Genomic DNA, 18,806 nt, shown 5'->3' with positions numbered 1-18,806 from the left:
TAAACCAGCCTAAGGAGATTAGGAGGTCTGTTTTGATGGTTGTAGATGGCTTTTGGGCACTTGTAACCAAAAAACAAGTGTAAACTAGTACAAAGACCAGTGGACCACCTAATATTTACAACAAATACACTATACTTGGACAATACACATTTATCAGGTAAATGCATACTGGAAAATGGTTTTAAAGAGCCTAAGGTGGTAATCTGGTTTGTTTAGATGGTTTTAGACAAGTTTTAGACACTTGTCAGACTATGAAACCAGTTTAAACCTCTTTAAAAGCAAACCTCTTGTCTTGGTTTAAATGGTTTATAAAATCTCAGCTATGAATTCATAATCATTGGATATTTGTTGTTCAGAAGATTGAAACAGTAGTTTAAACCAACCTAATGTGCTCTTTTTTATGTTGGTGTAAAAAGGTTTGTCAAGACTTGTTTAAATCTGTGTAATGTGGTCTGTTTAAACTGATTTGAAGGGGTTTTGGGGAGTTGTCAAATTGGGAAACCATTTTAAACAAGCACCCCCCCCCTCAAAAAAAAAAGAAAAACCGTGAACCACCTGTTAATAACAATAAATACATTAGCCTTAGATAGTATATATTTAGAAAGTAAAGTCACACTGGAAAAAGTGTTTAAATCAGCTTTATGTGGTGGACTTTGGTGTTTTAGATGGGCACATGTCAGACTATGAATCCTGTTTAGAAGCAAGAATGGTTTTAAAAATATTAGCAATACATACACAATCGTTTGTAGTTGTTTAGAAGGTTAAAACAACAGTTTAAACCAGCCTAATGTGGTCCATTTTGATGGTTTTTGATGGGTTTTGGGGACTCTGAGAAACACTGAGAAACCAGTTAAAACCAGCCCAAAACCAGCAAACTACCAGGTTTAATTGTTTTCTCTCATCAGTGAGGATGTCACTCACCACTACGGACTCCATGAGGACTCTGTGAGATGGATGGGGTTTGATTACGAGCCCCTGGAGAGGTTCCTGCACCCTTGCCTGAAACTGTAGCGATGCTTTGGTAACGTTGCTCTGGATGTGAAGCAACACGTTGGTTGGTTCCGGTGTGGAGCCGAGCTGGAGGTCAAACCATGCGAACATGGTGTCGGTGTACGGGCCTAGCTGCCAGCATTCGGACACTTTTGCCAGCAGGTTGTCCGGACAGGCATCGTGAAAGGGAACGGTCTCATTGCTTCCCATCTGGCCAATCAGAGCATCATGCTGCGAGCGGACCATGACAAGAATCCAGGTCTGATTGGGCAGGAAGTACACCGTCCCGTTGAGATTGGTGGGATAGATCACGGCTGGGCTCAGAGGTGGAACGACGTGTATGGGACAGGATGCGGTGACGGGAAAATCCTCATCACTGGATGTCACTTCCAAAGTGTAGTCGCCAAGCTGAGGGAGGCCAGAGCGAAGGAAAGGACCCTGCAGTGAGGTGCTGTTCTGCCCCACGTACAGCACCCTCACCTGGCACACCACACCCTCCTCCCAGCCGCCCTCAGCATCCACCTGTAGCGTCTCGTTTGTGTCCCACCAATCGGAGCGGTTCTGGATGAGCACGCTCTGTTTCCACGGTGAAGAGGGCTCAGAGGAGCACTGGAGGAGTCCTGACGGTCCGGCGTCGTGCTGCAGGGCGATGAAGTCACCAGGAGAAACTAACAGCTCCTCTATGTCCTCCTGGACCTGAGTGAGAGCAGGACAGAGAGTGAGAGGCAATGAAACCTGTCCTATTGCATCAAATTACAAACCTGTCCATCAAGGTTTTTCATATCCTCATAAACGTGTGGCATAACAAGTGCTTTTCTAGTAACAAGCTATTTTTCAAAGAAAAAGCTACAGTATATAGCTGTATGTTGTTTGTTGTCACATTTTATTGTTTCCTACTAGCTGAGACAATAAGAAATGCACAATATCTTGTTACCATATCGGTTATCGGATGATTATTTTGTGTATTTAATGGAGCATGCAAATGTGACCTACTTTTACATTTAGATTAACACTGAGTCATCTAATGCTCACTAAAAACACTAATAATAACTTAAATGTACTCATTAACATGCATCCATTTTTCATGTTGTATATTCCAGCTTTGTGATGGTTAACTTGCAGCATTAAAAATGAATAATTGTCATTTAAAGTGGTTTATTTTAACATTATTTAGCAAAACCAGTACATAAATCTAAGCTATTCATCACTTCATTTCAAACGGGTTCTTTTGCATGATTTATAAACACACTACCATTCAAAAACATAGAGTTAGATTTATTGAGATATTTATTTAAAGGATGCATTAAATTGATCATAAGTAACAGCAGTCATAAAAAAAATAAAATAAATGTATGTCCCCCCTCAAAAAACAAACATAAAATGTAAACAAAAAAAAAACAGCATATTATAATTATTTCTCAAAGATCACGTGACTCTGAAGACTGGAGTATGATGCTGAAAATTCAGATTTGACAAAATGTTAGTTTAAATTGTTTTTTTTAATGTATTTTTGATCAAATAGATGCAGCCTCGGTGAGAAAAAGAGACTTCTTTAAAAAAAAGTTAATCATCTTTTGTTTCAAAACACTGCTTGCAGTAACATCCTATCATTTATTAGAAGTTTTCTTCTGAGAGCAAAAAACAGACCTGAAGGCAACACTGCAGTTAGTGCGAGGGGGGCAGTGATTACCCTTGATAAGGTCATGACCTCTGGAATTACACAGTGCACGAAACAGACCACAAACACCACAGAAAACACACAAAAACAGCCCCAAAAGAAAGCTGTGAGGAGAAGCTTGTCTCGCTGTAATGCACCTCTTTATGAGACAGACTGAGGGTCATTATTAGGACTTGGTTTCAGGCAGCAGAGAGGCAGTGGAAATAATTAACTGTGATCTGAACATCACTCGAGGACATTCTGAGCCGCCCCGTATTTACTCTTCAAATGCTCCGTTTAGAAAGAAGGCACTGAAGGAGGGGGAAGCAGTCGACACACGCTCAACCTCTCACTAAGAGCTCAGTGCTCTGGGGTTAGATCCTGAAGCTCAAGCATGCTGGACGCATGCTCTGGGATCCAGACATATCAGAGGAGAATCACGACAGTCAGTGCTGGAGTCTTAGAAAACCAGTCAAGATCCATATTTACAGAAAAAAACAAGAAATTTTATTTTGCATTAAAAAATTAAACCTATTTTTAGAATGTATTTTAGAAGATTATTTGCATTGCAAAATGTAGTCACATTTTAATTTTCATTAATGAAATTGAATAAATACTATATTACTATTCCTATGATATATATATATATATATATATATATATATATATATATATATATATATTTTTTTTTTTTTTTTTTTGCAATTTTTAATTTGAAGTTTTCTTTTTAATTTTGGTTTAAGTTGTAGAAATGTTGTGTGCTTTTTGTTGTTTTTTAATATTTCTAATATTAAGCATAAAGTATTTTTTTAATTATTTTTATTTTAGTACTTAAATTTATTTTAGTTAGTTGTCAAGGCAACATTTCAAATTTCCGTAATTTTTTTTTACACGTTTTTCATATAATATTTATATTTAGTTTCAGATTTATTTTGATAAGCCAAAACAATGTTTCATAATTTCAGTTTAAAATAACAACTGTTAATTAGGAATTGTGCATTACAATAATGTGAGTTTTGAGAAAATATGGGTTTAAAAGAATCTTAATTTCTGCAAAATAAAATATTTTAGAATGATACAGACATGTTCATTTCTTTATTCTTAAAATAAAAGTACGTTACTGTTTTTTCTAAATTCTTCATTCTTAAGATTCCAGATGAAATCCCTTCTGGTTGTGATGAGGTCAGACTCACCAGGATGTTGGAGGGGGGTCCGGCCGGCAGGGAGATCAGCACCTCCCCGACGAGTCTGTACTGTGGGTACTGTGTGCCCGCGGGCAGAGGACTGACCCCAGAACAGTTGACACAAGCCCCGGGATGACAGGGGCTGGCCAAGGGCAGACAGCGCTCAGTGAACGGACAGTACTGACGTCCTGCTGGACACACTGTGACTGCTGGTGGGACGGAGGTGTCGTTGATCCACTCATCCGGGGCCTGACACACAGTGATGGGGGCGCACAGCTCACCGCAACCTGAAACAGTTTATCATAAGAAATACATTTAATCAAACAGATTATTTCAAAAGAAAATGATATGTGGATGTTATAAAGTTGCTATATTTATAAATTTGAATATATTACATCAATGGGTTTAATTAAATATATAGGCCTACATTTACATACAGTATGTGTGTTTGTGTGTGTGTGTGTGTGCATGCGTGTGTGTGTGTGCTGTACCTGGCAGCAGCTTGTGTGTGAGTCTCTGGCAGTGCGGTCGGTACACCTGAAAGCGCAGCTGAGTGTTTGTGCTCAGAGACTGTGTGATCAGCTCCAGAGACGACAGACGCCCCGCGCTCACAAAACTCAGTCCAGGGAACAGCAGCAGCTGCACACACACACACACACACACACACACATGCAGGGAAATATGTCAACATCACTAAACCAAAGCTCAGACCAGATTATGCATGAATCACCACAGTGTCATAACATAACTATTTTATATTATTTTATACTATTTTACATCAAAAGATAACAGAACACGACAAAAAAAATTGCACAAATGGCTTCATATATTTCTTTCTGATCATATAATGATGTATTCTAATGAATACATGATCTTTCAATGTGATTCGAGTCACAGAATTTGTCTTGGTGAAAATACTAAATTGTAAAGTTTATTTAAAAAAAAAAGTTATTTATAATTTTTTTATTGTATTTTACACCTTATTTCACATATTTTGTGTTGTCATACAACATTACACAAAAAAATATTTAAGATCTTTAAATTTTCCTAGAATTTGTCTGAGCGAAAATATGAATACAGTTAATATTTTAAATAAATAAATATATATGTATGTACTAGTGATGTCAAATGATTAATCACTTCCAAAATAAAAGTTTTTGTTCACTTAATATGTGTGTGTGCACACTGTATATTTATTATGTTTATATAAATACAAACTCATGCATGTATAAGAAAAAATATGTTGTTTATACATTAAATATATTTATGATATATTTAACATATGTTATATTTACTATGTCAATATTAGAAAATTATATACTATATGTGTGTGTATTTATATATAAATGATGAATATACAAAGTACACACACATAAATTATGTAAACAAAAACTTTTATTTTGGATGTGATTAATTGCAAATAATCTTTTGACAGCACTAATACTGTATGTACATATATTTTTAAAAACATTTATTTATAGCATTTCTCTGAATGAAAATATAAATGAAGATATTTAAAATGTATAATATAATTTGTTCATTGATTTATAATCATTTATTTATTGCATTTTAATTTTTGAAAATACAAATTAAGTTTTTAGGATAAAGTATGCATGATTATTCAATAATTGCATTTTATACCAAATAATACAAATATACTTTTTACAACAATAAAAAAATATAGTATTTAATATCTTTAAATATGACTGTATTTCTAAGATTCATGGTAAAAATACCAAAAATTACAATAACTTTATATAAATGGAGTGATTTAAGAAAGAAACAAACAATACACAAACAGGCTTCTTATAACATTACAATAAAACCTTTGTAATTTGAGTGAATTCTTAGAATTTCTCCTAGTACAAAAAACTATTTATGTGTTTGTGTGTGTGTTTGTGTGTTTGTGTGTGTGCGTGCATGCGTGTGTGTGTGTGTGTGTGTGTACCTCGACGCTCCTGGCGGGTGTGTTGGGCACCGAGGAGTGTGTCGCTGTGAAGCTGCTCAGAGGACTGTGGGATTGAAACACAGCGGTGCCCACTGCATACACAGCGGCATCAGGAACACACACTGCAGACAAACACAGACGCTTATCTCCTGCTGAGAAGACTGTGTCCCATCAGCTCTCACTATCACATCAAACACTCTTCTGCATGTGTACAGCTGAGCACACACACACACAGCTGCAGTGTTACTGACCGAAGCCCTGGTGCATGTCTTTCTATGCATCACTGTTCTGAGCTGTTCTATGCTTTAATGAAAAGAAAAAAAAGCTGAAAATCACATCAGGCAGAGAAGAATAATGAGTGAAATAAGCTCAACTGGGTGCAAAGAGAATAACTGCATGCCGTGACATAATATCTCTGCCATTTCAGTTCAGAAGAACTTTTCATTTTTCAGTGCCCCTGTTATTTGGGAATTGAACATCTGAATTTCATCTCATGCACTAAAACTATGCAGACCTTCGAAGCAGCAACAGCCACTGCAGGGTCATTTTCAATGGAAATATAAATGAAATGTGATTTACTTCATTCTGTATCCATCTGAACTCTGCTCATGTGCTTCGAGTGACGTGATTGGAGCAGGGCAACTACCCTGACCAATCAGACTTCAGCAGGAATAACTGGCTTCAGTTTATTTGACTTGCTCAGTGATAATCAGACATGTAGGCCGTATCACAATCTCATATTCATAGTCATATTATTTTATTCTCTTATCATTAAAGCACAATTTGAACTGAACTGAGCTGGGTAATGACACTCTGTAGAGCTGCTTTATAACTACTTTATAACTGTTATTGAACTAAACTAAATCACCACTGAATTAAACTGGGCTAAATAATGAAACTATTGCTTTCGTTAGAGCTGCTTACAGCTGAATTACTTTTAACATTTATGAGTGTTGCGTTTGAACTTTATGCTGTAACTGATCATAAAGAAATATAAAGAACAAGCTGCTTCAAAATAATCTAGATTGTATAAAGTGCAAATGTGCCATAACGTGACACGATTAAAAAATGCCACAAAAGGAGAATATTACGGTTACAAAGTACTTTTAATATTAAGCATCATTTTATTTTTAAATAATTAATAAATTAATAAAATGTATTTTTAATGATTCATATTTTAAAATAATATATACGTATATAAACCTTTTTGTTCACAAAAATAATATCATTAAGAACAAGTGCAAATATCACTATTTATATTGCATATTAGAATTATTTCTTAAAGAAATATTGTGGTTAATATTAGCTAAATTATACACAGATCCACCTAAAATTATAATAGTACAGATTTTTACATTTGGGCTGCAGCAATTTAAATAATGATTGACTACAGTTAAGTTAAAAGCAATTTTAAGTTGGACATATCCATATTAAAAATACTTTATTAGATCTAGAGATTCATTAATTAGTTTACAAAGAACTAGAGCAGATGTCACTCCTCATCCATATTGCAAAAAGTTATTGGCAATAAAAATGCATGTTCAGATGCACATAAAATCTACTGAATTTATTTTAAAGATGCACTAATTGAACTGATGCATACTAGCTAGTGTGTATGCTATGCAGACTACAGACTCAGAGGTGTGTGTGGTGTTGTTTACCGTGGCGTGTGAACTGGCAGGCGAACGCTCGTCTGGCGGTGCAGGAGTGTGAGCTGGGCTGCCCGCTGCCGTCCAGTGACACACACACTTTCCCAGGCGTCAGTGTGGCCCGGTCCCTCGTGCCCTCCTCGCCCGACAGGACCTCCGAACCGTCCACCCAGCGCAGGACACGGGGAGAGTACTGATCGCTCAAACCCAACCACACGCCACGCTCCCTGAAACACACACAACACACACAACATCACAAACCAGACCCCAGTGCTGCTTCCGGGCCTAAAGGACCAGCTCATTACAGAAAAGGGAACAGAACACATTTCTCTTGTTTGCACAGATTCAGAATGACGTGAATAAATGATGACAGAACTATGACTGCCGGCCCAACTATTGCTTTCGCTCTCCATTTATTCTCATTATACCATCCAGAAGCAGCGACTGAGATTTTAAAGAGATGTCGCTTGTGATTTTTCTTTCCCATGAGCTTCCTGTTGGATTCAAACACACACAGGACGTTAATGCGAGGCGAATGTGATGTTTTATGCATAGCGCGTTCTGAGCTTCAATAACCCTAATAAAGCAGCAGCCGAGGGGAATGTGTGCCTTAATGATGCGTTATTGAACCCGACGGGACGCTGATCATTTTGAAGTTTCATTTGCCTTCAAACGAGACATGAAAACAGTGATGGAAAGAGGGACAGAATTGGCCCCAGTGCCAAAATCATCATACGACAACAGCTCAATTATATTTTCTCAAAATTCCTGCAAAAATGTATTGAACAATGTGATTTTATCACTTGAAATTTTAATGCATTTTAGAGCAGGGTTATTATACTAAACTAAAACTTTTAAAAACACATTAGTTTGCTGAAATACAATAAAAACATAAATATTAAATGGAAACGTAAACTAAACAAAAATGCTAAATTTTGCTTTGGCAACTCTCTGAAAAAATACATAAAACAACAACAATGAAAAAAATGATTAAAACTATGCAGAAAAACTAACAAAAAATTATAATAATAAAAATGACAACAAAACGTGTAAATTAACAAAATTGAAAGTAAAATTTAGAAACTGAAAACATAAAGATAAAAGCAAATTCAAAATATTAAAAAAAATAAATAAATAGTAAAATAACACCACATCAGACTTTAGAAACACCAAATCTTTTGAAAAAAGTTCTACAGATGATTTCACAAGATATTCTTAAGAATGTTCAGATTATTGAAAAATTCTTAAAAAGTTCTCAAATATTTTCTTTGATATATATATATATATATATATTTAAGAACATTCTTCTAAAGAATTTGAATTATTTAATTTAAAAGATTATAAATAAATAGCATGTCAAACATTTTCTCTGTTTTTCATGATTATTTAACTGCATGACATTCACAAATGAAGAGGGAGGGTTTGGACATCACGGGTCCCAGCGCAACTGTCCCGCCCAAACCATACCACCAGTAACACCACAGCCCTATAACACACACACACACACACACACCCACACACACACACACACACACACCCACACACACACACACACACACACACACACACACGGTTCTAACGGGCTGAATCCAGCTTCTCACATCTGTTAAAACTACAAATGAAAGAGAAAAAATCAGGGAGGAAAAGATAGGGACAAAAACACGACGAAAACAACGAAGAAACAATAAAAAGTGGTCTGTTTGCTTGTGCATTCTTACATAAGACTGTGTGTGTGTGTGTGTTTAGGGTATGTGGTCCATCTGGAGCAGGTTAAGAGATAGAAAACACACTTCCTCAAACACTCGTTCTGTCTCTCTCTTTCTCACTCGCTCTGGTAAGTGGAAGCTCTGCCCTCAAATTAATGATGGGTGTGGAACAGAAGACAGGAAACACACACACACACACACACACACATAGTTAAACACACATAAACACATAGAACTGGTGTCTCCTCTCTCCTGGAGTGTAACATATTCCCACAGCTGTGTTTCAGCAGATGTGTAACACCACAGAGAGAGTGTGTGTGTGTGTGTGTGTGTGTGTGTGTGTTCACACCTGTAAATATTTCATTGCTAAAGAAGAAAGTTGCACAAATACGGTTGAGAGTTTGGACACTTACACTTATTTTTCTAGTTTTCACATTTTATTATAATTTTGAAGTTGTGAAAACACTGAATGTAATGATCTAGTGAGGAAAAAACTCTTTCTATGTCTGGATTCCAGCGACGAGAAGTGCATCCTGGGATGCTTTTTAAAACTAGTGTTGAAGGAACATGCTTTTCCTTTTAGACACCTCATTTAAAAATGTAAATAAATAAATAAAAAGAAAGAAAATCAAAAATGAATATATATTTTATTATTAAATAAACATAATAATGTTCCAAACTATAATTGTTTTTAAATAAACATAAATAAAGATCACTTTAAATTGTTTAATTATTAAAAAATGCATGAAAACATTTAAATAAAAAAATATATAAATTCTACAGAATCATAAAGAATTTCATTTAAATGTTTCTTGTGTGTGTGTTTTCTTGTTTGAACAGGACCACTGTCATTGTCAGGGAAAGTGTTGTTCATTGTTTTTTAATAAATCTTTTAAAAATGCACGAAAAAGTTCAAACTAATAAATAAAATGCTACAAAACTACTTCCAGTATTCAAAGGATGAGCCTTTACATCAAAAGATTTCTAAAATATCATGAGAAACAAATCCAGTCAAAACAAATACAGTACTCAAACTTTAAGTTTGTATCAAGACTAAATATTTATGAACATAATATATCTGTGAATATCAGAATTGTAATTGTAAGACTGGAGTATGATGGGAAAGGAGAGTTATTGAATCCAGAGAGGTTTGGATCAGGTCGACGATCCACACACATGAACACCTCCACAGTCTCATTAACATCCCTAGGAAATGATTCCCGGAGTAGGAAAAGACAATTAAAGAATCAGGAGGAAGAAAATCGGTCATAATTAAGTTGTAATTGTGAATATCAACTTTGCAATTTAGGTTCTACACATTTTGTGCACTGCTGATGAATAATAACAATAATCACCACCAGAAAGGACTTCCCATTTAGTCCAATCATGTCCAAATGAGCTATTTTTTTAATATGACGTTTACGAGCCAGTCAATTTGAAATAATTTAGCATGATATAACACTGGCTTACAGCAAAGCTGCGGCTCATTCGACATAGCGACGCTCAGACTATACAATCATCTCATAACTGATCAATTTTGCAACATTAGGACTGCTTATTACTGTGAAGCTGCTGTGAAATAATTCATATCGTCTAGAGTGCTATATAAATAAATGTGTTTTTTGACTTGAGAAACACAGGATGTTTCTGTCGAAGAAAATGTAATAAATTCCTATTATTTCATGATCAGGTGTTTTGAAAACAAACCAGGATTGAGAGTTGACATGCTCGGCAGAGAGATGATGAGCACACACAGATTACAGGTGAACATCAGCTCCGTCTCTGAAGGCAATCCTGTGACTTCATTATAGAAAACTAAACGAGCTATTAACTGCTCTCTTCGCTCCTGGTGCTCAGTGTACAACAAGAGAGAGAAGAGATGAACACAACAAACAAGATGAAGCAGAGCAAGGCAGAAATGTTCATTAAGTGCGTGAAGATTACATTACATGCCCAAACAAAGGCAGTGCATTGCAAAATACACACACAAACATCAAAACATTTTAAAATCAAGATCTGTGTCTGGTCTTTGGCTGTGAACGTTCTGCCCTTTCTGTCTGTTCCTGTGAGGAACTCACACTTTTTCAGTCTTTTTGCTGCAGGTCATAAACTGGGCAGCACTGAGGGTGACTTTAAAAGGCATATCCCATGGTGCCCTGCTGCTGTTTCAGAGTCACCTTCTAGAGGACTGGACGTGAGTGAAGAGAAAGTGAGCGGGGTTCAAAAAGTGGCACAGCTCTCACTGGGAAAGGTTGCACTGGCAGCGCAAGTATCTTAATTTGATCACACGAGTAAATGACATGAAAGCCAGATCTCTGAGACGGAATCCTCCGATACAAAGTAACAAGATAATAGATTTTAGAATTTTGGATTTAGAACTTTGGAATTTAGAATCAATGCCCACAGAGGTTTCAGAACAACAGTTGAAACAGTTTCTGACTCACTGTGTGATCCGAGGGGCCAGAAGGTCCCGGACGGTTTGGGAATGCACCACGGCGAGCTCCCCTCCACGAGCTGAGCAATTCCTCCGAGCATCTGACCAGCTGACTTCCTCCGACACCAACAGGAAACAGCGGGACGAGTCAGCGTGATGGATCGCATCTGGCAAACACAGCGGCTCCGCTAAAGGAGCAGAGAGCTACACTTCAGAAGCATATCTTAAGAACAATGTTTCAATTCTAAACAGCAAGAATATATATGATATGATGAATATGTTTTTGGAAAAAACATATAAAATTTCAACAAAGCTGCATTTATTGGGTTAAAAATACAGTAAAAACAGTTATATTGTGAGTTTAACTGGATGATTGGGAAAATTCACAGTTTCATTAATACAAAAGACTACAGCAAATATTAACCATTCATTCAGAATTAATTAATATTAACATGAACAAACAAGGGCAAATATTATATGCTAAATATGCTGAGAGAGATTAAAAACATGAACATAAAATGCAAATCAACATACCACTGAGATTTCAGTGCAACAACAAAAAAGCTTACTGTACAAAACACGGTTTATTAATAGTAAACGTAATTTTATAGGTCATTAACCTATATTTAATGTCATCTATTTAAAATCTTATTATTAAGAATTAGAATCATTCGTGGTTTTTTGATGATCTCATACAACTTTTTCATGTTGACATCTACTTTCATGAGCTTCTACCAAGTGACAGATGAATGTAGTCGGATGTTTAAAAGCTGATGAGTGTGTTTATTGTCTATGGTTAGTTGCATTAGGGATTGTTTTCCTGCTGTAAGTAAATCAGTAAAGATCTCCTCCGCTCAGCTCAGCTTCTGCAGCTGTTTTCTTCTCGCTGCTCTTTATCTGTTCTCTCAAAGCAAACAATGATGGACAGATCTCTGCAGCGCTGATGAACAAACGAGAGAATCGCCTTGCTTTGTGTCAGAGACAGGACCTTTATGGCTCGAAAGATCATGAAAGGCAGGATATTTAAAGAGAGAGTCCCATGATCACTTCAGAGCGTGTTATATCTGAGCCATGGTGACATACAGTGAGAATGTGTCATCACCAGTTTGTATGTGACTGTACGTACAGTCGTGAGCTCTCTGTCCAGACAGCATTTCAAGACACATTCCTGACTAAAATTCAGGTGTTTCAAATCATTACTCTACACCTGAGACACAATATGACATTTACCCTTTGTGATGACAATCCTAAAATGGCATGAGTATAGTGAAAAACATCTGTCCAAAATTGCAGATACAGGTTTATTATGAATAGTACTTCATTCAGAGCTACTCAATATAACTCAATATTTTACTCAATATAAAATGTGAGTAAATATGATGACAGCAGTATCATAAATTGTGTTTATTATTATATTATTATTGTATTATTTAGCTCAGATCACAGGGGGAAAACAAAAACAAAAATCAACCAATTACTAATGCTTTATTTTAATAATATAATATAATATAATATAATCATGAATTCCACATTTACTTGATCAAAAATACAGTAAAAACTGTAATATTGATAAATATTATTACTTTATTATTATACTATTTCATTCAAAAAAACTGCTATCTATTTAAATATAATAAAAAATATAATTTATTTGATTTACTTTGTATTTTCAGCATTATTCCTCCAGTCTTCAGTGTCACATGATCCTTCAGAAATCATTCTGATATGTTTGTAAAAAAGTGGTGTTAGAACAGAGCGTATGTTTTTGTCTTGTACCTCTTGCTATCTCTCTCCCATCCTTCCTGATCCTCCAGTCCACGTTAATGCCCACTCCGCCCCAGTTGACCAGAGAGACCGCCTCCTCCAGGCTCTGATTGGCCACTATGAGCTGGGGGCAGTGGAGCTCGAGTCGAGGGGGCAGCTCCACGCTCACGTTCCCCTGCGCCACGATCTCCTGGTGACCCGCTGAGAGACTCACCTGAGCCTGGTACCGTCCCGGGACACCGTACTTATGCCTCGCCGTGGTGTTGGGCGTAGAGGTGTTTACCCGGGGCGAAAGGTCACCGAAGTCCCATGAGAAAGAAGCAGGGGAGACAGACGAGGCTACAGACAGGACAGCCTCCGAATGAACAGACACACGGCGAGAAGCAAGAGAGGCGGAGAAATTCACCTGTGGATGGAGAGCATATTCAAACCATTTTGAGAAAAAATCTCTTCTGCTCATTTATATTACCAATTTATACTACTAAAATACAGTAAAAACTAATACTGTGAAATATTATTACAGTTTAAAATATCGGTGAATATATTGTAAAATGTAATTTATTGCTGTGATTGCAAAGCTGAATTCAGCTTTTATTTGAAATAGAAGACTTTAGTACTATTATAAATGTTTTTACTACTAGTTTTGATTCATTTTACATGTCCTTGCTGAATAAAAGTAATTATTTAATTATAAATAAAATGTTTGACTGATTCTTTGAGTCAGTTCTTCTTAATGAATCAGTCAAAAGAATCAGTAGCTGACTAGAGAAGTCGTGCTATTTGTTGTTTTGTGCAACCTTTGACAAAATCAGAACACAAATATGTTTTCTTTGTATTATTATTTAGGTTTCCAGAATTTTTTAAAATTAAGTAAATTCTGAATTAGAACCAGTTCTCACATTCTGAATTCACTTTGAAACTACTTTTTAGTATGCAGTATGCTATTTCACCTCACAGCACAATGCATCATGGGTAATATTACACCCAAAAAAATGTGCATGGTTATATACTTTTAAAAACTCCACCAGGAACAGTACACAATCCAGGTATTTTTAGCGTACCATGATTTATAATAATATAATAAATTCACAAGAGCACTCATGATTCTGAAATGTTAGATTATTTTGTTTACCATAAAAATGGCCTAACATTTTGTCCGAAATTAATAAAAAATGTGTCTAATATCCAAATTTGTTATAGAATTACCATTTTGAAATCTGAAAAAGCCAGAAATGAAATCAAGCAGCCTCTAAAACCTCTTAAACCACTCACATATTGTAGAAATTGGCCATTCAGTGCAAAATATGTGGTCAAAATGGACGATTAAGCTAATAATGCTAATTATGCAAATTGCTCAACATATGTAAATTAGCATCCGGTAGTTTCTGCATGCTGGGGACCCATACTTCACATTTCTGCAATAAAACTTTGGTGTACTCAACATTTCCGGGTTCACCTAGTTGGCTACTAGACTATAATGCATTAACTCTAATCAGGAAAACTATAAAAAGCATTTGAATTTGAATTCATCCCATATGTGAGCTCATCTAAACCTGTATGACTATACGGCAATGTAACAATCTGCACCTGAAAGACGTCCCTGGCCACAGTCCAGCGGCACTCCTTCATGACCAGCGGGTCGGAGCAGGCGGCCGAACACTGGGACTCGCTGATGTAATTGGGCTCAGAGTTGGTGCTGCACAGACACTCTCTCTGCTGTCCCAGACCGCCGTAGCGCTGGCTCTCGTGGAAGCACTTTGAGTTGCACTCCTCACGTGAGAACGGCCCGGGAGTGGAGGAGGAGAAGATGACCAGCTCCACACCTGCCACATGCTCCTCGTCCTGCAGACATCCAGCGTACGTCAGGCCTGAGAGATGAGAGAGAGAGAGACAGCAACAGACATGTCAAAGCTCTTCAAACGGTTATAAAAATACACTTAAATAAATGCAGAAGGTCATGGGGCTCACTTTGGGCACAATACACCATACTACAGAAGTAACTGGCCACTTCCCAGAGCTGTGTCCTGTCACTCACCGCAGGTGTGCACACTGACGTTGAGCAGCGGCTGGTTCTTCAGCTCGGCCGGACGGTCACAGAGCACAGAGTCGGGTCGCTTGACTCGAACGCCCTGGTCCTGCAGCCAGCTCACCAAACGCACCAGCTTACAGTCGCAGACGAACGGGTTAAAGCTCAGATCTCTGAGGGAACATCACACAAACACACACAGGCTGAAAACACTGCATGGCCCTGACTCGAACAGCGACGTGTGATAAGGAGAGTCATTTAAAGAGACCCGGGGTGTAACATGAGCCTTGTTTTGTCTGAGGTGTACACAGATGAAACACAACACACACTCTAATCTATAATTATAGTGCAACTGAAAGACGTTCAGCGGGGAATTTTAATCTGCGTATGAAAGCGCTACTTGAAAAGTCACGGAGGGAACGCGGTACTAGGAAATAAAGCTTTAGAGAATTAAAAAACGGCAACAGAATTCAGATAAGAACATTTAATCATCTGATACGTGAACATTAAATCACTAAGGGCAAAGAATCGTAATGTTTCTTTTAAATATAATCATTATAATTTGGCAAAACGTTACTGCGATAAAATGCAATAAATATACTGTTTAGGGCCATTGGGATTTCCTGATATTATTTTCGTGACAAGCACATTTCCTCTTCAGATTCTCATAACTGTAAAACAAATCATCTGGAGACACTTTAAAATTAAATTCAGGAATCAAAAACTACCACCAAGTATACAGTACCTGTAATTGTACTTTGCAATATAAATAATATATTATGACATATTTTATTGGAGTAATCTCTACTGCAATTAAAGATGATATATTATTAAGTATTATTTAATTAAAATTAAATATTTAAATGAAATAAAAATGGTTGCTGTAATAAAGGATGCAATGATATATTATTTAATATTATGCCATTTATCCAGGTCCTCAAAAAAATACAATAAAATAAATAACATATATATACAATATATACAATATATATACATACACAAATGTAAGTAAACATGATGGTAGTATTTGTACTAAATTTATTTCATGCAAAATTAATTCAAAAAGCATTGTGTCCACACATATTTTGAATACTTTTATAGTAATGAGTTTCTGGAGACAAAAATAATGCTGAAAATAATGTCAATAAATCCTAATAGTCTTAAAAAGAAGCTTCACCATGATTGCGTAAAATACAATTGTGATTAATGTGACCAAGTTATTTGTTTGTGAGATTCCCCCATTTACAGTATATGACCACTTTACAAGCATTAACAGACATAAACATAAATGAATGTGTCTTAGAGGTGGTTTATTTGTGTGTTGAATGAAATCTGTGTGAAGATCTAGATTGGTTTTCTGTCATGTTTTGACAGCACAACATTGGAAACACATGCGTGTTCATACTCACATCGTAGTTAAATTAAATAAATGATCACATGTTCGTTCCTCGATGGTGGTGATCTGGTTGTTGCTCAAATCTCTGCAAGACAAAAGTGAATTTATATATATATCATTTCTCAGCCTCAGTAGTTTTCCCTTCTTTCTTTTCCTCTCAGTATAATTGTTCCCTTGTTCAGCCGTTGGAGCAGCATATGGAAAAGTTCTGGAGAGATTTTAGTGTACCAGACATTTGTGTGTTTGTGTGTGTTTGTGTGTGTGTGTGTGTGTGTGTGTGTGTGTGTGTGCTGAAAGGGAGCAGGAAATGGTGCAGTCAAAGCCTGAAGCAATGACTTTTAATTGGTTCTAACGGGCTTGTGATTGAACGAACAATGTGTGTGTGTGTGTGTGTGTGTGTGTGTGTGTGTGTGTGTTAGAAACACTGTAGTCGAGGTGCAAGTGTGATTTCTTTTATCAAAGATGAACGTCTGGATACATGACTTCACTTTCTGTTTCTTCTGCTTTTGTTTGAGCTGAAAGAGTGGAGTGTGTCCGTTCAGTTTCTCCAGCGTTTGACTCTGTGGTTCGGGAGAGACTCCAGAAAGATCCGCCTACACTTTCTCACCATATGAGCTCCAAAACGGTCTGGGAACTAGACCATACTGTCGCCCACACACACACACACACACACACACTTACAGCACAGCTAGCGGCCCACAGTCCAAGATCCCGTGAGGAAGAGTGACCAGACGATTGCTCTGAAGATACCTGAGGAGAAGAGCAAACAACTGAAACTGCTTGAGTTAGCTTCAGTTCCCCATATAAAATAATAATAAATGTGTTTACACAATATATATGTACTGTGCATATTTATTATGTATATATAAATAAAAACACATGCATGTATATTTTACAGACAAAAACATAATCATAATGTTATGTTTATAAATTAAATACTCATAAAGAACATAATAATAACAACAAATACAACAAAAATAATGATAATAATAATTTAACATTTCTTAGCATTTTAATTTTTAATAAATCATTTATACTACTATAATAAATATTTTCCAGTCGTGAGAACAAAAATGTCTTCTGCAATGAAAGATGTCACAATATATTATTTGATATGGTTTAATTTATTCAGCTGTTCATAATAAAACACTTTATTAATAATAATACATTAATAATAAAAACAATAATAAAAATCCAATCTTTAAAGCCACTAAAATAAAAGTTATTTATTCAGTTTCTCATTAATTGAAATGTTGAAATGTTCATTAAACTAATTATAATCAAATAATAATTGTAATAAAAGATGTCATTATATATTATTTAATATTTCATTAGTGCTGGGCAACGATTACATTTGTAAAAATCGTGATTAATCGCATTATTGTCTGCGATTAATCGCAATAAATCACATTATTATGCACAAAAATAATAATGCATTCAAATGTAGTGTGTTGTGCACTTTTTCTTTTAAAAGTAGGCCTACTGCTATATGAACTAAAGTGTAATAAAAAGTGTTTGCAAACACTTTACACAAATAAGGTGCTTTTTACAGCAGTGTTCATTTTACACAGTAGCAGTTAAAATATTTATTGTAGCCTATATCTCAACTATAACATTGATGTAATTAAGTTAAATATAAAACAAACCATTTGTCACTGTCAGGACATTAACGTTTTTATAGAAAATATTTTATAGTTTGTAATTGAAATCCTCGATCATAAGATTATAACTGGCATCTTCCTATTAGAGACCTGCACGATCACGGCACCCATCACAGCGCTGCGGGACAACACCTGATGCCAGATTAAAATAAAATAGTCTACTGCATTAAAAGATGTCATGATACATTATTTACATTGCTAATCATAACTCTAATTATGCTAGTATTCAACTACATTCCAGTAATGATAATCTGGAGAGAAAATGGGCTGAGAATAATTTCTAGGTTCTTAAAGGAAGCTTTATTTTTATTGTGGAAAATTTAATTAATCTATACCTGATATCTGACAGGGAACACGTGAACAGGAAGTTTCAGATTATGAAACGAGAAGA

General features: G+C 36.0%; 1 protein-coding gene across 1 annotated transcript in view; it reads right to left on the bottom strand.

The window, feature by feature from the left end:
- Positions 1–18,806, bottom strand: part of LOC113076698 (polycystin-1-like) — a 71,403-nt gene that overhangs the window by 37,376 nt on the left and 15,221 nt on the right. The window contains exons 3-13 of the mRNA XM_026249379.1: positions 17,436–17,504; positions 16,768–16,839; positions 15,368–15,531; positions 14,920–15,200; positions 13,345–13,738; positions 11,579–11,756; positions 7,441–7,655; positions 5,780–5,901; positions 4,323–4,470; positions 3,841–4,118; positions 922–1,686 (exon numbers count right to left, since the gene is read on the bottom strand). Of these exons, the coding sequence (XP_026105164.1) occupies positions 922–1,686; positions 3,841–4,118; positions 4,323–4,470; positions 5,780–5,901; positions 7,441–7,655; positions 11,579–11,756; positions 13,345–13,738; positions 14,920–15,200; positions 15,368–15,531; positions 16,768–16,839; positions 17,436–17,504 (2,686 nt within the window). The remainder of the gene's footprint in view (positions 1–921; positions 1,687–3,840; positions 4,119–4,322; positions 4,471–5,779; positions 5,902–7,440; positions 7,656–11,578; positions 11,757–13,344; positions 13,739–14,919; positions 15,201–15,367; positions 15,532–16,767; positions 16,840–17,435; positions 17,505–18,806) is intronic.

This window comes from Carassius auratus, unplaced genomic scaffold, assembly GCF_003368295.1.
Source record: "Carassius auratus strain Wakin unplaced genomic scaffold, ASM336829v1 scaf_tig00021008, whole genome shotgun sequence".
Classification (NCBI taxonomy): Eukaryota; Metazoa; Chordata; class Actinopteri; order Cypriniformes; family Cyprinidae; genus Carassius; species Carassius auratus.
The sequence above is the reverse complement of the archived record's forward strand: the minus strand, read 5'-3'. Positions and strand labels throughout refer to the sequence as shown.